A 23,340-nucleotide genomic window follows, 5' to 3' on the forward strand; every position below is an offset into this window, starting at 1 on the left:
TAAAAAATATGAAGATTTAAAACCCACATTTCAGGCCAAAGCAACACTGTTACAGCAGAAAAAGCCATATGCAAAATGCATAAATTTGTGAGATTATATAATAAAGATTCATCGGACAATAAATGAACAGCACTTTGATTAGTCAGTTACACGTTATTACAGCACAGATGTGTTTCTATTCATGCAGTCAGCCTCATTTTACCCCCCAAGACTTCAACGAATGGGAATGTGGGTGCAGTCTGTTGCTCTGATGACTCTAGGGAAGCCTGTGAGAGAGACATGCAGCATTCAGTACATACCCTCAGTAAGCCTACATCATAAGGTGGACATTATCTGAATTTTACATAGCCTATGATGTCTTACAGGACCCTCGCCTGTTTGTGTACAGCAGCAGTGCATCATGCATGTCTTCTTGCTGAGGCTCTCAGTGTTGCCAACAGCATCCATACAACTACTTATGAGTGAATGAATAAATTCATTCATTTATCGGTCTGTGGTTTGATGAGTGGAGCTTGAATTCTTTGCCCGAACCAGAGAGTTCGGATGCTGCGCGGTAAATAAATGATCAGGCAATGTGTATCAATTAGCATGAGAAAGATGCGTGTATCGTCTGTAGCAGCACATGAAGCTGCTTGTTATGTTTATAGTTGTACGCAGAACGAGATACTGGTAAATAAAGCTGATATTAGAACAACTCGCATTGGATCTTTACACATGCGCACTTGGGTGTGTGGGATTGAAACGGATTCGGGCTTAATGAGACATTGGCTTCATTCGGGTCGGACAGCTTAGGGTTGTGTTCTGTCGGACTCGGGCCGGTTCTTCTTTTTTCGGGCCGATTAAAGCTCTTATGTTTTGCGCCTGGTTCATGATCCATTAGTTGAAAATGTCAGTCAGTCCATCAGATAATAATCTATGCCTTTCCTATAGAATGTCATTGGGTAAATGGAAAGGATTTGCGACAAATGTGATGTCACAATACAAACAGTTGGATATAATTAAAGTTTATAGATTGAGAAATAAATTCGTAAAATTGGAAAAATTTAGATTTTAATATTTAACATTTATTAGCACACACAAAAGAGAAAATTGGTAGCATTGAGTCGATTCCCAGATACAGAGTATTGGTACCGCATCTGTTCAAATGCAAAAGGTACCATCCCTAAAACTCACCCAAGATTAAAAATAAATAAATAAGTTCCTTTTTTTTCAGGGGTCCATCCCACCTATTGTGAAAGTCGGCATACACCCAAAACAGGTCATAAATCCATTAGTCCATACACACATAAAAACTAACAGACAATCCCATCTACAATCAATTTTAAAAACCCCAGTAAAATTATGACATAATGTTTAACTGTACGAGGATGAACACATTTGACTGAGACTATCATGCTAACTATAGCGCCATTGAGTAGCCTCTCCAAGAGACGTAATGCCTCCAGATGGCAGTAGCTGACACATTCACAGCCATTGTTAACCATTGTGGTTATAACGGATGGTGACCTTTTCCCATGCGTCCTGCCATGCCTACCAGGGAGTCGTGGTTAGCATTAAGTGTCCAACACAGAAAGCCCTTTAGAGGTTCATTTATGATTTGGGTTTTTGTGTGAGCAATGACCCAATTTTACCCCAAACACGCCAATGAATTAATGAGATGTTCTTGCTTCAAACAACATCTGTGCCAGGGAAAGTTTTCCCACCTGTCAAGAGAGCAAATATGAACTGGTCACAGTGTAAATCATTTGAATCCAGACGTCAATCTGACTTTGAACAAACACAAATAGAGCCCCTATTAGTAGAGCCTGTTACTTTATAGGTCGATATAAGCTCCAGGGCCATGTGATCAGATCTAACTCTGAATATTTGAATAGAGCATATCTATATAAAAGCACTGTTTTCTTTCTTCTCGATGATGCCCTCATTCCTATTACAATTGATACATTTTCCTACCTCAGTATGCACACCCAGTACAACATTTATATTTCAGAAGCACTCGTGAAGTTCACGCCAGTGGAAGCTGCTAGATTATATTATACTATTTATATCTAATAGACAATTATCATCGATAATCAATTACATAAATATCTGTTTTTATGCTCTTAGCTAATAGCCATGAATATAAAAAATAAAGTCAAGGAATGTTTCAGTGGTTTTCGTTAATATTCAATAAGTATATTGAGTTTTCACTCTCCAAACATGTAGAAATACAGTGTTATGACCCGATCAACCTGAAAGTACAACATTTTCAAGGCAACAAGAACAACAACATCACCTCTGCAGATTTAGTGGGATTTTTGATTAGCATTAATGTATTCCTACACAAATACAGTATATTCCACATTGTGTTGTTGGATGCTTTAACAAACATACAAACTTTACTTGTGGTCTAATAGGTCTTAAAGCTGATATCCGGAGTTTCTGAGAAATCTATGTACATGTATGATTCTTTCGAAATGCAAAAAAACCTAACTAGTCTTTTACTATGGTCTAGTGCCGGTGGTCACTCATATACATTAATGTATATAAGTCCCTCCTTCATCCTATAGACCCTTATACAAATTAAAACGATCCCCGAGTGCGCCCAGCCAATAGGCTTTGACTTCCTGAAGCGAGGCCTGTCAATCAAAGTGAATGCGTGTACAAAGCTTGTGGATAAACGTCTTTGTGACGGCAACAGGATTTATCTTGGAGTTGCTTTTAAAAGGATTCCGAACGGACCAGGATTTGGCGACATTTCTCATGGACATGTAATAAACATAATGTAATCAAAAGTTATGGTGCTCTTACAATAAATGTGTAGTTTTTGTAGTTATGTGACTTTGTTATGTTTTGCAAAACGTGTACGTACTCAAACGTAAAGGCGTAGCTTCTGGTCGATTGGCAGAGGCAGGGGAGGAAGTAGAGCTGTTGACGGCGGGACCCCGAGACGTTCTCTCAGAAACTCCGCGTAGCAGCTTTAAAGAAAGTTTGTAATTTCTAATTAGTAGTTGTCATAACTTTCAATTATTATTGTCGGTTATGTTTCTCAAGAGAAAATAATAAGGAAATGAGAAAAGTATTACTGTAAGCAATTTGACAATAACCTTCAATAGAATTTGCTGTTGTTTGGGCCACAAGATCTGTCAACTTGATAATGAATGGAGAGGAAGCATGGCTCATGTTTTTTTTGTTATTGTTTTTTGATGAAAAAGCAACACTAGGCATGAAATAATAAAAAAAATATACAATTTTCTTTTTCAACTTATTCCTGCAGTCTGGATCACAGGGGACGTTAGGTGGGTTACTCTACACAAGATGCCAGTCTGTCACAGGACAACACATGAGGACAGATGAACATTAACCACAATGAGGAGTTTAGGGGGTATACTACAAATCTGGATTACCTCTTATCGTGCTAACTTCAAGGATTTAATCAGTTAGTGCTGGACTACAAACCTCGCAGGAGCTGAATCGCTAGGATAATTTATGGTGCACAGCTAGTACTAAAGCCGAGTACTAAAGTCTGCGTGCATCAGGCGCTTTCAGACCGATAAATGAATTAATTAATTCATGTAATCTGAGGTGATGCTGAGATCCTCAGTCCTGTAGATAATATAACATGTAAATGTATCGTCCGTTTATAATCTGCCTAATTTAAGAATTAACAATCATCAATTCCTGCATTCATTACTTTCTGCTTTTACTGCAGCACCAGTGGGTTTTTTTTTGGTCTGAATTATGGATTTTAATTATTCATAATTTTAAACTTATTGGTCAGACGATGCAATCTCCACCCCTTTAATGTGAGCGCGCACGTACCGAGGCTGAAAACACTTGGCTTAAATTAACGAGTTGTGATCGACTTTCGTAGGACAGCTCCTACAGTATCTGACAGGGAATGTTTGGTTAGTTGAAGCCAGCTAACAGAGATTAATGCAGGATATACTAATCTACATTTGCTGTATAGGCCCTTAGAGACTTCAGTAAACATGGGATTTCTATGGGTATTTTGACTTGTGTGCACAAAGCTCCACAAAGATATCCTCCTATGTGCCCCAAACAGGAATCGAACCCAGCATTAAGGTGCAAATCACTACCCCAGCATGATGCCACATTTAGTTTAATACCAAATCAATGATTTTGCTTTTGCAGTGATAATCATTTCTAGGCCAAAGGCTCAGGTCAGTAAGAGAACAGGATCTGTAAAACAGTCTGAGGAGAAAAGAAATGAAACAGATACATTACCCTGGGGGTCCAAGATTCAAACACACATGTTGACTGAAAGCCAGCCTTGGAAATCTTATCAAACGGGGAAAAAAATTATATTGTTTTAGATGTTAATTGTGATTTTGCAAGAAAAGAATTAGAATACAAATACATCCCAACTGTTTGCCTGCACAGCAGAAAGTCTGCTTTTAATGTGTCCATTAAAAAAAACAGCCTTCCCTGAAGCCTCCATCAGTAGGATAATGAATCCTTACAAAGGAACTGTTGTTTGGGGAATGTGGCTTATGTATGAAGGTCACACGTTCTTAAGTATTTAAACATTTGTCCTTTCACAGCTTTTATAGATTTCCCTTTTTGGTAATACATGTATTATTAATATATGTTATATTATTTCTCCAACCCAAGCAAAGGAGACACTGTGTGAAATATATTCTGTTGACATAAAATCACTACGATAGGAGCAAAAATTACAAACATACTCACATTAGTCACATTAGGCAAAGATACTGACAACATTTTCCAAATGTGTGCGCCATCAGAGCCAGAGAGGCTTTCATATGCCTCTCCACTGATATTGATGTTTTTCCAGCACATTTGAAAGCTTGTTTAATTGCCCAAGTTATTAAAACAGAAGCACACTTGAGAGCAGGAGTGTGTGATTTCTAACATCTGACTAAAACAGATCAGCCTCTGGTCAACAACTGAGATTTTACCCAAAGTCCCAAACCCATGGAAGTCTTTTTTGTGAGTCCTGCACATAAACACACCACCTGCACTCTGTTTTTTTTAGTGAGTACATCTCCCCCGGCACTTCTTCCACTCTGCTGCTGCCGTTGTTCCTCTGTCAAACTCATTAAGACTAGAAAGAATTAAAGGTAAGCATCCAGGTAAGACACAGCAGTGCATGCACTCAAAGAGCTAATTGTAATAAAGTGACACAAATGACTAATTTAGCTGCCTAAAAGCAAGCCTTCAGATCTTGAAGGAGCACTTTAGATTAATGAATTTGGCTGAAGGCCATTACACACAGACAAGACATTCAGAATAAAAAAGAAAAAGAAGATTCATCTCTTCTCGAGCTTGATTTGAATATTAAACAGTTCTGTTTACCATCTCATGACTATTTGCATGATGATTACAGACAAAATGTTGTGCATTCTCCACTCATCAAGCGCACTTGCTTCAAAAAACATCCATTACTTTTTAAGAACCGTTGATCATTAATCATCCAAATTGTGCCAGTTAAGTCCTTAATTACAGAAATACTGCAACCAAACAGTACTTTGTTATTGGGTAAAATTCTGGCATTCTTTAACTAAAACCTAATTAAATATTATGTCCTGGTTCCACATGATCTGCATTGACAAATAGGTGTTTCTATGCAGTTCCGCATGTCAAGTTGAGACAAGGACATAGTTTATTATTGTTTTATTAATGTACACCAACACATTAACACATTTCTCATTTGCAGTAAGGTGTAGACTAGAGTGTAGGAAAGTCCTTTATTTTCAAAATGTCCGCATCACATATTCCCTAAGCTCATTAAATCTGGTGGTTATTACTTCTGTCTGACAATAAACAATAAAAGGAACCAATCAGGAATAAATCTCAGAGCTTTCTATGTAAAATGTGGATGGTTCTTGATAACTACTGCATGACATTCACAAAAAATGTGTATTTGGTGTACTTTTTTTAATTTAAGCTGTGTGTGTTTGTGGCTTTTTTGTCTGTGAAAGGTGCTATATAAATAAATGTTACTTACTTACTATGAAATTTCATCCCAGGCTGCTCACACAGTGCACAGGTGACTAGGGAGCAGTTTTCAAGTTGGGGGTTTTGCTCAGCCTACTCCCCATTTGACTTGAACACAAACCCTTAACTCTATAAACCTCCACTCCTGTTCTCTGAGGACTAGACCACACTGATGGTGAAGTGTCCACCTTCTACTTGTCTACTGTCAGCAGGGATAGGCTTAACTCACTGTCCCTCTGTGTCAGTGATTCCCAACGGTTTTCCTATAATGACTTTTCGATAATGTTTTTTATACTGTGTAACAAATAGACCAGGATTAGTGCACAAAGTGACGAGATGCACTAGCTCAGATATTTTTATATTGTATTTTTTTCTTCCTTTTTTTATAATGCATTTTATTTGAACTAGATTTATATTTGAGAAAGTGAAAGTATAAACTACAGTTGTTTAAGATTGTGTTGTGTTTCAAATTGGAAAAAGAATGATTTAAAAAAAAATTAAGATAATGTATTTTTAATCAATAATTATTCATAACACATTTCAGGTGACCCCATTTAAATTTCAGGCACATCTCCAAGGTTGAAAAACACTGCTCGTTGTTGTCAGTCCTGTTCTGCAATGGCTGCAATGTTTCTTCAATGTCCCAGAAACAGCAAAAAAATACATTGAAAAGAGATCTCTTTGCTCCTTCTATTGAGCCTTACAGCCACTGAAGTTGGTATCATATCCCTAATAAATAAGCACAGTTCCACAATGACTCTGATTGACAGAGTACGCTACAGGAAGTCAAAGCCTATTGGCTGGGCGATCACGGCGATCGTTTCCTATAGGGGTCTATAGGACAAAGGCGGGACTTATATACATTAATGACCACCGGCAGTAGACCATAGTAAAAGACAAGTTAGGTATTTTTTCGCATTTCAAAAGAATGATACATAAATAGGTTTCTCAAAAACTCCGGATATCAGCTTGAGCCAAGAAATAATTTTGTTTTGTTTTAATAGTTAATGCCAAAGTTGTGTCTGACACAGCTGTCGATGCCAGGACAAAGAACTGCTTTTTGCACATGTCACTAAAAGTTCAGGAATGACAATGACAAGAGCAGGAAGTTGAGCTCTGAGCGCTACTATTCATCTTGCCATGCTTATGCGGTGTCTACTAATAGGCTTTGTGCAGGTTGCTGCCAGCTCTGTCTCATTTCACCTTTGGGAGTGCTTCCTGTCGACACCAGAGTTAGGCTGTGCAAATTCTAGAGACATCCGCGTCTCTGGGCACCAACACTGCCAAGCTCCCACGAGGAAATGACACAACGCAGCCTACGAGACAAACCCCTGTTAAACAAATGTAAAAGACGAATCCTTTAACCCACAATAGTCTTGCATTGGACTGGGTGCAATTGTTTTCCTCATTTCCTTAGACTTGTTGAACTAGTATTAGCAGCAGGCTCTTGCGCCGTGAGCATTGCAATGAGTTCCGCTGGGTCCTTTGGTTCTTACCAATTCTTACCAGGTAATAACAAGCAAAAAGCTATTAAGCAGGTAATCAATTTGGAAAATAATTCAGAGTCGGCAGACGTACTTCAGTCTGATTGAAAGTCTCTTGTTAGAGATGTTTACTAAGGTTTGACACACTGCATTTTTTGGGACAGGAAACTGCTACATTTTGCTTTATCCTTTTATGTGTACGGAACATATTCTCATAAAATAACCGACTTAGCCAATAAATGCAGCCTGCAGTCACAGCAGACACGGTAATTCTACATCCAACACTTTTTGAAGTGATGAACTGCCAACATTCAACTTGTGTGTTGGGTAAAGGGTGTTGAAGGCGTGTTGATAGGCCTGACAGCTTATCATCAGGGTGACAGCACATAGGCCTGACTCACCAGTGACCACCTTTAATAGCCACAAGAGGTGAGAGTGAGGTCGTCACCATGGCTTCCATCAAGATTACATCATGCTTGGAAGAGGCACACATACAGAAATCTGAACTTATTTTTATTAGTCTAACAGCAGTAAAAATACATAAAGTGCAGCCATTATGGCTTGTGTAAACAGACAAGATAGACCAATTTGGATTTTTTTTTTATGCGTGTATTTCTTGAAGGCAGATTAGATTTTACTACACACTGTAATTTGGTGGGGCGCCTGGGTGGTAGAGAGGAAAATCACTTGGCCACCGTGATGGCAACTATGGGAAGCTGGATTTAGAGTCACTTTCCAAACTGTAGGAGAGAAAAAAAATCTACTGAACACATCATCAGTGAGGGAACGCAGAAAGAAAGCCTTAAGCAACTCAAGATATAAATTCACTAAATGATACAGCAGACATTTTTTACGAGGTTACCCTGAGCTGTATAGCCTACCCAAAGGGAAAAAACTCTGGAATAGTCGATGCAAGCTTTGATCGGCTGTGTTTTGGATGGTGATGCGTAGAGATTTGAAGAAGCATAGTCTTAAAGAAAGAAAGAGGATTTTAAATGCAATTTGCACACTTTAGGGATATAACATCGTTAATCTCCAATTAGTATTACTGAATAGGACCACAAGGCATGCAAAACACAACTGAAATAGCATTCATTATAAATGATGTGTCAAAAAACATCTGACTTTTAAAATAGGACCAGAGGGAAAACAGTGGGCAGTGGTGGAGTGATAGTTAAGGAAGCATGCTTGTAATCGGAGGGTCACCAGTTGGATCCAACCTGGGCCGTCATGGTGGGATGTTGAGCAAGTTTCGTAACCCGAACAGGGGTCTGCAACCAGCGGCTCTGGAGCCTAATGTGGCTCTTTGACTCTTTTGCAATGGCTCCCTATAGCTTTACAAAAAACTATAAAAATAAAGAGCTATTTTCTTACAGAGGCTATTAATGATTAATGACAAATAAATTGAAGATATAACAATTTGTTAACCTAAAATAAATCACGTTGTGCAATGACTCAGCACCTTCCTACTTCACCTCCTGCAACATCTACACACCATCAACTCTCTTGCACCTGTGATTAGCCTTATGTTTTAAATCCCTAGTAACATAATTAAACCAACAAAAACACTATTCTGGAAGAAAATAAAGATTTTAATTGTGTGGAGACAGATTCATTTAATCGCCAATGTGCAGGTTAAATATGCATGTTTTAGAAATGAGCAATTAGCATGTGTTGATCACATGATCATGTGTTATCAAATTCAAGTTACTTTCTGTAGCCTTCCAAATACATTAACTAAAAAAAATCTTCTTTATTTAACATTGTGTTCATGTAAACTGAGATGCGCAAGAATTTGAAGATGCAAGATACTGTTTTATATCTTGATGTCAATTTATTTTATTTGATTTTAAACTGTTTTAACCATTTACATGATCAATATAAATCAAATCAAATTAAATCAAACATTCTATATAATTTTAACTGTATAGAATTTATTACACTGCATTGTCTTCATTGAGAAGGTATTTTTTTGGCTCCAGGAGGACTTTAATCCAGGTGAGATGAGGCAAAATGGCTCCTTTGAGAGCAAAGATTGCAGACCCCTGGCCTAACTACTTCGCTTTGGATAAAAGCATCTGCTAAAGGAAATTGTAGATATTGGATTTGTAGGAAAGAGCCACTCTTCTTCTTCTCAATAAAGAGCTGCAGTGCAGGATTAGATCCATCTCAACCACATTAAGAACAGACCTTTTGTGCATGTCTGTATACATGTGTGAGGGAATTATCTGTTGTTCAGCTATTAGTGTGTTTTTGGCTGTTATTCTCTCCCAATGAAGCTGTGGCTGTAACTGTTGCTCAGCAGTACCAATATATATATTGTCTAATGTTACTGCAAAGAAAATAAAGCACCATAACTTCTGGCTTAAAGCTGTTGAATCGTTCATTACTCTAATGTGGATGATGTTGCTACTTTGTTTGCTAAACCCTGACCTATAACCTCTTGTGTACCATGGGCAAGTAGGCTAGGTCGGTAATTTTCCTATATGCATATTTGCATCCAAATGGGAAAAAAATGAATTTAACTACTTCCACTCCTATCACATATTTTCCAGAGAAATAATTTAAGGTTTGTGCCCACCAGCGCCAAACCTCTGTTCGTCCACTGTTTCTGCACGGCCTATAATTACATGCCATTCATTTGATTTGTTCATTAGGTCAAGCCTTGGCTGGGTAAAGCAGAGCGGAACCCTCTAATTAGTGGTTCATGACTCCACTTTCTCCATGGTGAGCGCCGGAGCGGCGGTGGAAAACAGATGAAAAGAAAGAGAGGGAAAAACTGTTGTGTGTAAGGAAATCTCTTTTAAAGAAAGAATCTTCGGTCATGCGTTCTATGACAAGCATGCAGCAAGCTGGTTTAGCAGAGATTAGATTTAACATTCTTTCACACCTGGTTAATCTGAACCAGGGTTATCAGCAGCGCAGTTGAGCGTAGGGGGCCAATACGCTGTGATTTTTATCGCCCACGCTGTGATTTCGGCCCCTACGCTGTGTTTCTACCAGCGTAGGCAGGCTTTTCTGCTGTTTTTCCTTTTTTAATCGGTTATTTGTAATAATACCCGACTCGCCTGACAGTCATTAGCCAACAACTAGGCATGCCGAGCACATGAGCTTTAAAGCCGAAACGCGCAGGAAAAAAAATATGACAACCCCGTGGGAAACATTGTGCATCATAGAAGAAATATATCTAAATATAGCTTTGTGCGTGCATGTAGTGTCAGTCCATGCATGAGCATGAGTAACTCTCTAACTCTATTCACCGTAGCTCTACACAAATTCAAAAATAGCTTTTGGCTTTAAAGTAAGGCTGTAACAAAGATGAAAAAATAAAATAAAAAATAAAAAACTTTGGCTTTACTTCACAAAATTTGACTCTTAAAATGCAGAAGAAAATCAAAGAATCCTAATGCAAAGGAGACACATGGAGAACACGCGAAATCAACACAGTGTGGTCACACATTCTGCCTGTTTTTAACAATTGTGTTGTCATTGTACTATCTATATGTATGTACTATCTGTAGAAAATGCATGTATAGAGTCCTGAAGAACAGAATAAAATTTGCAACGATCCCTTTGTTATCTAAAAGTGTTCATCCATTTCTCACCGTTATACTTAAATAAACTTAACATCATTCGTAATCACTCAATTACTCAAATTATCATGAACACATTTCCCCCAGTGTTACAGATTCACTTCTCTGCACCGCTATGCAATGTAAACCAATGATCAAACACCAAGTGACAGGCTGCAGAGAAACAGTTATTACTCACAGTGCTGAGTCTCAGCTGTGTGTTTGTAAGTTCTAACTAACTAACTGGAGGCATTCATATAGCTATGATCATTTATTTATGACTGTGGGCAGGTACACAAGCTGGTGCGATCATCATTTGGTCTTACAATATGCATCAGTTGGCATTACGAATATTCAATGATGCCATCCACTTTCCACAAAAGATTTTAGCATTTTTTTTTAAATCTAATTCTAAATCATGTTGGTTGATATAAATAAAACCTACCGTAGTCACTACCATGTGCAGTATGGCCAAAGAAACTCACAAAGCATATAAAATAAAGTATTTGATCTTTGCTATATATATATATATTTAATGAACTGAATCAATCATTCAGTTATTCTATGTATCTATTATTGTTATTCTATAACGATCCTGGTGAGTATTCCAATTACAAGCATGGGGAGAACATGCAAACTACAGACAAGCAGATTGTAAGTATACCCTGCAGTAAATATGATGTACTTCATTAAAGATGGGGGAAGAAAATGTAGCGGGACACTTTCAGGAACATGTATGCACCTGCATGATCTAATAGCTGGGTTTCAGTCACGTGATTATTTTTTATTTTATTTTTATTTTATTTATTCAGTTCATTTCCGACATGGTTGCAATCACAGAAATTCATTTTGACATTCAGAGCATTAACGTTTTTTTTTTTTTTTTGTCCTTTTTTATGTGATGTGTTCTCGTCTGCAGTCATTGTTCCTGTTGTTACTCCTCCATTATGATGACGCACGAAGGGGGCGCGATTTCAGATGGAGGGCAGGAAGTACGCCTATGGAGGAAACAGTTGCAGACTCCGTATTGCACTGACTTAGATCCAGTTTCAAGACAAAGATACAAACAAATAATTAACAAATATGTTGGGCTTGACCTGTATCTCATGAAGATGAGTGAGTTTTCGACAGATCCTAAAGATTTGCCGACCATCGAGGCTGTTGACATCAAAAACTATCTGGTCCTTCAGACATCCTACTACACCAAACAGCAGATGAAAGCCTATAAAAGTATGGAGGCATATAACTTTTTCGTGAGCGGGTGGGTCCACAACCTCGGTACCAAACGCCTCCACGATGATTATCGTTTAGTCTTCGCCAGGGTGAGTGTTTGTTTTTATATTATTTCATGTGTTAAGATGCTAGCAGCTAGCAGTAACAGCTATAATGTAAACAAACTTGCAAAACATCTTAACGACAACGTTAACCTGACAGTCAAGGATACATGAGGTTTGTTTGTCACATACATATATACTATTACTGAATAGTACTTTATGACATGTAGTGAAATAGCATTAGGGTGTTCAGCTTTATGTGCACAGTGTGCATCAGGGGTGAAAGAAAGAAGGTAAATAATATAGTAAATGAGCATTTAACGACAACCCAATGCTATATAAACACAGCCACAAAAACAAAGCTCTGACAAAGTGGTCGCGACAGGCACCGGCATTAGCAGACTGGTTTAAAATCCACTTTTTACGATGTTGTTCTGTGAGATTTTTACATTTCTCACCTTTGTGAACGACAATCTTCGGTACTCTAGAACAGGGGTTCTCAACTGGTCTCACCCTGGGACCCACAATTTGTCACGGTCATTAAATCGCAACCCACTTTCTTTTTTTTTTTTAATTCAACCAACCAAATGTAAAATAGCTGTTGAAAACACACACATATAATCTTTTTTTAAAAATAAATATATACATTTTCTTGTGCAACATGCATTTTTACAGCATGCCTGTCAAGCAAAGTTTTCTTTCAAAATAAAAGTCAAGTCCAACATGAGAGACATTAAGTATTTATTTATTTTTGACCAGCTGTCCGCGACCCACCCAGTACAGGTCCGCGACCCACTTTTGAGTCCTGACCCACCAGTTGAGAATAACTAGAAAATCTCTTTTGTTTTTCTCAGTTAGAACGATTGAAGCAGCCGTAAACTACACAAAACATGGAAATTTTGATGATTTCAGACGTCACATTCTCAAGCCCCTGCACTTCCTGCCCTCCATCTGAAATTTGCACTCACGCGATGCAGCAATGTGACGCCACGTGAAAGCAACCTACATACAGGATTTCATGGGTTGAATGCATGAGTGAATGAAACTACAGCATGATAAAAAAAAAAATGTTTGTTAAATACCTGTGAAAATACAGAAACATCTGAGTAAAGATATAGGCACTTAGGAAATGATGTAATGCTGAACTGACAGTAATGGGAATCCCCTAAGTTTTTTCCTGCTAATCTTACTTGAGGCATGAATACAGATGAAAATGTTAATGTAACAACGCCTGTGCTACCTCAGTGAACCTGTGTAAGCACAAGTATCCTTTCTCTCCTCCTTCCTCCATTGTGCTTGCTAACCTCACAATGGACTCCAATTAATCTGAATGTAGCTGGCTTTGTTTGATTGGTCAAACATTGCAAGTCAGGTGTGAATAAAAGATTGATGTGAATGTAATTAGTTTCCATAGCTATTGTGAATCAGGTCGGCTTTTACATATTGCACAGGAGATTATTGGGGCGACAGTACAATGCATTAGTCAGCACTAATAGTTTATGAAAGATTTATCCTAAAGCTACTTATATTGACATAATGTAGTTGTGGAACAAATATAATGTGATGCAGTCAAGATCTTAAAGGTGCAGTCTGTAATTCTGTTCAGAAACACTTTGTCATACTGGGTAGGGGTGTGTCATCTAAGAGATCTCACAATACGATTTGATTACAATTCAGGGTGCTACGATTTCATTATCCAACTATTATCACAATTTTTGATGCATCTTTTTTTCTTCTCATTTTGTGGCTACTTCATACTTTTAAATGAGATATATGTGTCGGTATCCATTAATTCAAGTGAACAAACAAACGTATCTCCATTATCTTTCATTTATGTCGAATCACCAAATCCAACATGAGTTGGTGCAAGTAAGTGCAGAGGCAAATGTGCAGCTAATCATCATCATTGCAAACTTTAAAGTTATTGTGTAAGAAAAGGAGCTGGTCAACACGCTCCAAATTCAGCTCATACTCGAGCGCACCACCGCATGGTAATTTATGTTAAAATCCTACATGTCCCACAATCCTTGTCTGGGACACGTTTTAAAGGTGTCGGTACTTTACTTCATCTCCCCTGCTCTGTTTCACCAGGCGGTGAAATGTAGGTCAGTTGTTACATTTAATGCGGGTCTAAACATGCCGAGCAGTGTTTTGTGTGACACCAGGTATGCTAACAAGTCCGCACGGTCGTAAAATCTGAGCTTTGCGGAGGTTCGCCCGAGTATGCTTGAGCTTTGAGCCTTAAAAGTTAGCCTCCTCCCCCTGTCCCTTCCTTCAGGTGTCCAGCGGCAACAGCGACTTTAACTTTCATTCCACGAGAAGTGGTCGTGTTCCTGTCATTTAGTTATTATGAAAAACAATCGTTTTTGAACATTTATGAATCGTCACGTGTCGCATTGTGATTAATCTAATAATCGATGTATTGGTACACTTCTAATACTGGGTGAAAGGATCCTTCCATCATGAAAGCAGCCGATAAATTATGTTTTCAGAAAAAGAAGGAAAATAATCAGACCTGTGTAGCAGCTGGTATCCTGTAAAAACTCTGACCAATCCCTGCCTTCATGTCTTGTTTTGCCCACGCCCCCCCTGCCCCTCCCTTCTCCTGCATTCACACTCGTCACATGACACCATTCCCAGGAATATGGAGCACAAATGATTTGTTAACTTTATATCAGAGGCAAGTTCAAGAGAGTGGGGGCGTGGCTATGGACGGTGCTCCGACGGGAGGGGAAAAAGGGGGTGGAGCTTAGACAAGGTCTTGCTAGCTGAATTTTTGCTAGCTTTTACATTGTAGACTACACTTTTAAAGGTGCAATAAGTGAGATTAGCAAGCATTTTCTACCACCACCAGGTGTCATATTACCGTGTAAAACCGACACTTCCGCCATATCCGGTGCTGACCACTGAATGTACAGGTGACAATGTTCACTGCTACACCCCGCAAATGTTTTCGGTAGGCCCATGCGGGCCGATGTATATTGTCAGCTTTACAAGTGTGATGCGTTCACGAGTTAAGATGTTTAAGCAGTTGTAAACCTCACGGTTAACGCACTGTTTATCTGTTTGATGGATGTTTGTTACCAGAGATGGCCTAGTTCAGGGACTGCTCTGCTGTAAATAAGCTTATAATAGCTACTACAGGTTGGCTGGGCCAGCAATATTTATTAATGTTTACTGTATATAACTATGTAGTCTAAAAAAAAAATCACATATGGCATGACAGCTAAGGACATGTTTCTTGACACTCAAATTTTTAATTTAGGCATTTAAGACATATTTAAAAGTTGAAAATTCCACATATTACACCTTTAAGGTGTGCTTGACTGCAGTCATGTCCAGGTCACATGTTGATGTCAGACCTTTGCAATACAGTACTGTTCAGGAGACAGCAGGTAAAGAATATGAAGTGGCATATAGGACAGATTGCAATTTGTCATTCTTCAAGATATAATACATATATTTAACCTATTGCTTAAAATGGCTAAAAGGAAGTGAGGACTATTTATTACTTCTTGCAGTAAAATTACAGCTGCAAACACACACACACAAACATGTAAACAAGTAATTTAGTCGAGCAGCTGCAGACTCAGAAAGACGTTTTCAGTTCATTATTTAACAAGTAGAGGGTCAGGATCAGGTCAACTCAATGTATTACACTAATATTTCAAAGGGGTATGAATGAAAGCAAAGGGGAAAAAAGTAAAATAGCTGTAACCAACCTCCATGTGAGGTCAAAAGCCAGGTTGGCTTCTCTCAACACACACAGAGATCAGATGTGAGTTGCTTTAACAGACTGCCATAACTACAAGGAAGGATCACACCCCACTGGGTTTCATCCAAATGAAAACGCAAAGCACTGCTGAGAGCAGCATTGGAGAATGAGGTCTTCAAACCGCACGCGCACAGGAGTCGCCTCTCTTTTGTACGTGTACAGAAGCAGCTAAAAACCCAGTGTCATCTCCCAGCGCAGCAGGAAACAGAAGCTTTATGTCTTATCTGGTGTCAGTGTGCACTCCTTGCACAATTACTGGATATGCTGCTTGCTGTAATTAAAGCCTCCTTTCAGCACTTTGCACACCATGACCTTTTCCAGTGTAAACACTCATTGTCTCAGTTAAACTCAAGGCCTCTCCACGGGGACGTCAATGGACATTTTATCATGGATAAAATGGATCAGGACAAATATGCATGTGAGAAACAAGGCCGCATAATGCTTTCTATGGGTGAGTGTCTTCTGTGACAGATTTAACATGACTGATAAACACCATTATAACTTATAATCCGAAGATGTGCGGATGACAGGAATGTTTCCCCTGACAGTGTAGCGCCAGTTGTCTTTGGGTCCCGAGAAACTCTGCTGTCAGCTGTTGATGGGGAGTGATAGCTGGGAGTGCTGTTTGTTTAACATGTCACTGGAGCAGAAAGGATGAAAGCAAAGGACCAGATGAAGAAGCAGACAAAAACAGAATCCCATCCAGACTCAGTTCTGTACTCATAGTCACAACAGGTCCAAAACACAACAGCACGCGGCAATAAAACCACACAAATGGTCTTAGAAAAACAGTTACTGAAACACACCACATACAGATTAAAAAAAAAACCTCAGTCTATATGAGGTTTTTATAGTTAAAAACAGGGTTGGGGTCAATTAATTACAATTATGGCGTAATTATAATCGTATTTGTAATGTAAAACATCTGCTGCTGTCGTAATCTTAATTAAATTGTAATTGAGTCCAGACAATTTATTTTGTAACTGTAATTGCCACGCCTATACCCACATTTTACCTTTAAAAAAAAAAAAATGAAATCGTAAGGTACGCTAAGACAACAAAGGCTCAGACGCCCACACCAAAAATATTGAAACCTATATTTTCATCGATTAAGAAGCCTGACAAGGTAACCAATAGATAGATGATAAATATTTGTTTTTTAGTGTATTTTACAGCTGATTTTGGACCCGTTATCATAAGAGATGCTAACAGAAAGCTAACACAAGATGAAGGTGATGCTTTATGGGTTTATTTATTTCAGGCTCAGTAATTGTGACTTATTGTAATTGAACTTTAGTAATTGAGAATGTAATTAGTGAGGCTGCAGGAGGCTATTGTTATTCTATTGTATTGTATCTGACTTTCTGAGTATAAAAATAAATTGTAATTTAATTGTAGTTTTAAAAAAAAAAAAACGCTGGTCACTGTAATCGTAATTGAATTGTAATGAAACATGAATAATATGTAATTGTAACTGAAAATTGTAATTGACCCCAACCCTGGTTGAAAGCTACCGATTTTTCCCGCTTCCCTCCCACAGCGGCTCACAAACTGCACGCCTTTTGCAGATGAAATGGCACCTGATTTTGCTCCCATTTTAGCGCCTTATGCTCAGTAAGAGGGTGAGGTACAAAGGGCCTGAAGCTGTCCTGGGTCATTAAACCACACATTTTCTTTCATCTCTCCGAGTGTGTTTTCTGGCAGTTACGGCGGGCAAAGCTGACAGATTAGACAGAGTTCCTTCACAGGCAGCCTGTGGGCTGCTGCTCACTGGTGCTTGGGGCCGCAAAACCAAACCTGTCACCGTTTGATGGGCCAATCCGAAGGCACGATCATGCCAAGGTATGATTGATGATTTTATGTACTCGCACGAGATCTGAATGGCAGCACACTCCTGTGATTTAAACCCTGGTCCTTCATCAAACATCCAGGCATGGCAGATGGACTGTGGAACGCCAGGGGGTTACTTCCCTCTGAGCCTGGATTGTCAAGACCACCATTGCTAATCGATTTTTTAGGGAGGGATGAACTGAATGTAGGACTTGTAATATGCAATAGTAGGCATTCTCACACAGAAAATAATACAATATTCATCCTCTAATTCAAAAGCTACATTTGATTGTGCTGTAAACATGATTACTAAACTGGGAGTACGGGAAAAGAAAGATGCATTTGTTTTGACCTTGGTCTGTACATATCATAGGGAATTTCTGTTTAACAAAAGCATGATGCATGCAACTCATTCTAGTCATCAAAATAAAAGCTCATCCTACTGAAAAATGTTGTTGTTTCTTTCAATCAAAATGCAGGGAAAAAATAGTTAATAATAATTTGAAAATGTATTGAGTGCTTTCTTGTGCCTAATCCTGTTTGACCCTACTGCCCCCTAGTGGTGACTAGAAAAACATAATGTGAAAACCACCCATATATACCATCTGTGTATTATCTGTGGCACATGACACAATAATCCTTTTGTCTAGTTTCACAGAGCAAAAATAAACACAGAAGCTTTTACTATTAAACGGAGAAAGAGAGTCGGAGCTTTCAGGGTAAAGCGACACAGCCGAGATGACTTCCAACCACCACCTCCCCCCTCCCCCCCGTTACACCACAAGGAGCTCATTGTACCTAGATCACATCTAGAAAGGAGAAGCATGATTTGGGCCATGATATGTAATTATTGTTCGGTCTCACTGGCTTCAAAGGGTTATGACATTTTTTTTCCCTGAAAGTACTGATGTGCAGCTCTGTGTCAATGCATTGAAAAAAGACAAAAACTCTACGTGTGAAATATGAATCAATAAAAAAAATGACTAAAGCTAGAGCAGTTTTTAACACAGTGACAGACTTCTTACGGAGGGGAACAAACCTACCTGCGCGATTCAGCATCCTCAGATCAAAAGAGAGGTCGCCACTGATGCATCATTGGTGGCGACAAATTGTCGTCGATACCACTCCACCACATTATCATCAATCTCTCGCCAAAGACAAAAGTATCTCTCAATGCTAAATCACCAAATCAATGTGTTTCTATCAGGGAGCGGGATTGGACTCCCAGTGATCTCTGTGGTTGAGTAATGTGAAATCTATCGCAGGTTAGTCGCCACGGCTTGGACAAGATCAAAGACAAGGACCCAGAAAAGTTGGGATCGATCAGCGACTGAGGGGAAACTGAGGCGAGGAGGTGAAAATGTGATTGTAATTTAAAAACACCGTAGAGTGAAGATGAATTGTTTCATTCAGTGTAAGATGAATACAGATTACTATCCAGCATGACATTAATATAAATATTAAATCTGTCATTAATGTAATACCTAAAGTGAATTTGACATTTCATACGTTTAAAATTCAGTGTGCGGAGCTGAATGCAGATAAAGTTTTAAAACTGTGTTAAGCCCCTCAAATCTATGTGCACTTGAGTTTTTTTTTTTTATAATTCCACATCAAATACATAGAAGTCTTTAATTTAGACTATGCAGTTAGTATTTTATTAAGAAGAATTGGGACACATCCTGGAAATCCTATCCCATCATTGTCATAATCTCAAGGTTTTCCAGTTGTCAGGGAATCCACAGATTTAGCATTCGAGGTGTACTTACCTTTGGCCACTTGGGATTAAGCTGGCAAGATTTCTCTGCATCATCCAGAGCTGCCTGGTGTTGGCCCAGTTTGAGAAAAGCTGCTGAGCGGTTGCTGTACAAGATGCAGTTCTGTGGGTCGGCTCGCAGAGCTTCACTGTACAGAGGAACCGCGGCCTGGAAGTCACCACGTTGACAAGCCTCGTTGCTCAGCCGTACTTTCTCCATGAACTCTGCTTTGCTGAGAACGCACGCAGCCCCATCGTTACCGGGAACGCACTGCATGGATCTGCCCGCTGCTTGGCAGCTGAAGATGGACAACTGGAGAAAGTAGATTGAGGATGGAGGAGAATGACTGAAATGCATCACAGCACAATCGTCATAACAATGTCAATGCCTTTTTTACTGGATAAACGTAATGAACAATACTTTTTCTTTCCCAAAGGTGTTTGAAGCCATCGGTTTTTGACAAATTAAAGTAAGCAGACATCAATCTGATATCACTATAGCAATAAACGATAACAAAAATAACAAGAAGACATTAGGGACAGACCGATATGGATTTTTTAGGGCTGATGCCTATATCGTTTTTTTTTTCCCATCAGCCTTAGCCGATGACCAATACGGACCGCCGATTTTCTTGAGCCAATATTTTGAGCCGATACCACATTTGCTCCCTCAGTTTACACAATGATAATCACAAATGGTACGAGTCTCAATTTAAAAAAACCAAACATTTATTGAAATGAACAAAGATGAGGTAGAACGACAACAAGTAAAAAATATTTAACAACAATAAAAACAGGTGATGTAGAACAAGATCAAGTAAAAAATATTTCTGCTCTCTAAATAACGCAGATCGGCGAACGCAGCAGTCCACATCAAACGATGCCGAAAAAACGCAAAAATCGGCCGATGTATCGGTCTATCACTAGAAGACATAGTCATCAACATCCCCCACCAGATTGGTTATCATTATAACTCACAACCTTTTCCTAAATGTCCTAAATCAAAGAATATAAAATTACTAACTGTCTTGAATGGTTTCTAAGAAAAACTGTCCCCTCTGAAGATACCTTGAACAGAGTCCAAAAAAAAGATTTGTTCTTCTGTTGTTGTTTTCCATCGTTTTGCCTTGGTTTCATGGAGAGGTGCGGTATTTCATGTCTGCTGAGTGGTATGATAAAATAAAAAAAAACATTTTAAAAACCCATGATTACATGACATCTATGAGGGCATCACCTAGCATTCCAAACTTAGCTACTGTGCTTTCCCACCACAGTCTAAAACTATGTATGTTATTATTATTGGAGTCTTTAAGGCCACTGTGATCCTGTGCAGAACTACAATGAGACATTAAAAGCATGTTTAAAAAAAGCTTTTTAGCTGTAAATGTCTCCTAAACTTTAATGAGTGTGAATGACTAAGCCCTTATCCAATCAGAAACCCAGCTATAAGTCCCTTTAGCAGACTGACAGACACAGATGGAGTTGCACTCTGTAGCTAGGTTAGTGGCACCCTCTCAAAGCATTACTGGAAGGCTGCTGATGCAGCAGGGCACTGCCAAGCTTTTCCATCTCCACCTCCTCCTGTCTGTTATAACACGAGCCCCAGCTGTTATAACGCTGACTGACCAAGTCGCCTCTAAAGGAATAAATGAGCAATGCTGAGAGGAATCCCAGCATTCCTTCTGCTGTCCTTTAACATTGCAAATGGAAATAAACAGCTGTTTTATTCTATTCTGTGTTTTACCAACACAGGCAGGTTTGCATGGCCTTACCATCCACAATGTCAATGACCTTCTTCTGGGCCACAATCCTTGAACCAGACGGTGTTTTGAATTAATTAGCTAACGAGACTAAGACACCATGAAGCTCCAATATTCAACTTTTTTTTACAATTTCAATTTTTTGAAACTCTGAATTCTGGGTTTTCATTCATATAAAGCTGCTACTCTAGGTTTTTAAATCATTGTGTAGGCCTCATAGATCAATGAATCAAACATAATTTATTCCTAAAAGAACGGCAAAGTTTGTTTTTCTTTCCACCGTAAACACTCCATTTGTTGACCTTTTCGCGCATTGCATTGTGGGACGTGGAGTCCCGTAAGAGATACGTAGCAATAGGGCTGGGCGACTTTGCCTAAAGAAAAAAAATGTAAGAAGCCACATGATTGGCTGAAAGCAAACACACCTGATTGGCTGATGAATCTGTCAATCACTTTTATCAGCCAATGGTGACGTTCGTCGACCCGCGACGTCAGGACAGTCTCAAAGTTCACCGCACAGATTTCGCTCACAAATGCACATTCAGCAACTTGCACGATCTGTGGATTTATATCACAAGTGTGCCTCAAAATAATATTTGTGAAGTAGAGCGTGTGCATTTCAGAATTTATATTACAAGTTTGCATGAAATAAATATTTGTGAATCTGAAATATAACTGTGAAACAAAGCATGTGCATTCATGAAAAACCCTGCAAGAGTTCATTCATTATGATACTGTTCTGATTCCATAGAGCTCCAATTGTGCACGATTTGGTCTCTTTCTTCTTAAATTCATACATGAGATGTATACTGTATGCAACAGAACGTGGCAAGATTTATTACCAAAAATTAACTTAACTAGTAACTTTGAACTCGATTAAGATCCGTGCCAGTGCAACACTCATTAGCATTGAGATGTATGGAATAATCAGAATTATTAAATGCATGTAGGGGAGATTTTAAACACAAAGAACATCCATCCATCCAGATACTTAACTGTGTGATCTACACCTTCCTACTCTAAGCAAAAGACAAGATGCAACCTGGACGGAAAAACAGTTAATCACAGAACAAACACAGAGACAGACAATTACAGGCTAACACAAACAAACACTTTCTCCCTCTTACTGATAAACCAAGCTAATTAAACTGCTAGGGAAACACTAGAGCACCTTCTGAATGTCTGTGGAGATCTGGAAAATGTAATTTAAATTAAATTAAAAGCACAAAGATTAGAGGAATACTTGATTGGACGAGCCAAACAAAGAAGTATTGTTTGTTTTATTAGAATCTTAACCTGGATTCATCCCACCTCTCTTCTCTTGAAGAGAATAAGCTCTAGTCCAGTCAACAATGGAGAAAACTCACAGGGAGAACATGCAAACTCCCCCAACAATTAATATTTTATTTATTTTATTAAACTGTACAATACTGCAGAAACTATGTTGAAGGTTAAAATTAATATAACCAATTGGTTAAACATTTAATTATTTTATTTGTGATATTTTTCTGTGGCTGTAACAAAAGCATTTTCCCCCTGTGATTAATAAAGGAATTCTGATTCTGATTTAACTTTCACTTCATTGTTTTACCTATTATACTAATCTGTGCACATAATGTTTGAGTACATGTTAAAATCGCACTTTTCAGCAAATGTTCTGCATTAATAATAAAACATTTCCTCAATATACTGATTTTTTTCTTATTTATTTATTTTTTTATCGAAAGCTTCCTGTTTATGATAAACCATATCAATCCAAAAGCCTTTCAATTGTTGGATTTATTAGATTATAATCCCATTAATTCTCACTGCTGCATCCACCAATAGGAAGACTTGTTACCGTGACACAAGACTTTTCAGTGACTGCACCCAACCAGTGAAGTCTGATTGCAATGATGGGAAGAGTCCTGGGTCTGTTTAATAGAGAT

General features: G+C 38.6%; 1 protein-coding gene across 2 annotated transcripts in view; it reads right to left on the reverse strand.

Annotated features, from left to right (window-relative positions):
- Window positions 1-23,340, reverse strand: part of LOC114469378 (tetratricopeptide repeat protein 28-like) — a 242,792-nt gene that overhangs the window by 215,356 nt on the left and 4,096 nt on the right. For both annotated transcript variants that reach the window (XM_028456876.1, XM_028456875.1), the window contains exon 2: window positions 19,666-19,965. In XM_028456876.1, coding sequence (XP_028312677.1) covers window positions 19,666-19,965 — 300 coding nt within the window. The remainder of the gene's footprint in view (window positions 1-19,665; window positions 19,966-23,340) is intronic.

Source organism: Gouania willdenowi, chromosome 9 (genome assembly GCF_900634775.1).
Source record: "Gouania willdenowi chromosome 9, fGouWil2.1, whole genome shotgun sequence".
Classification (NCBI taxonomy): domain Eukaryota; kingdom Metazoa; phylum Chordata; class Actinopteri; order Blenniiformes; family Gobiesocidae; genus Gouania; species Gouania willdenowi.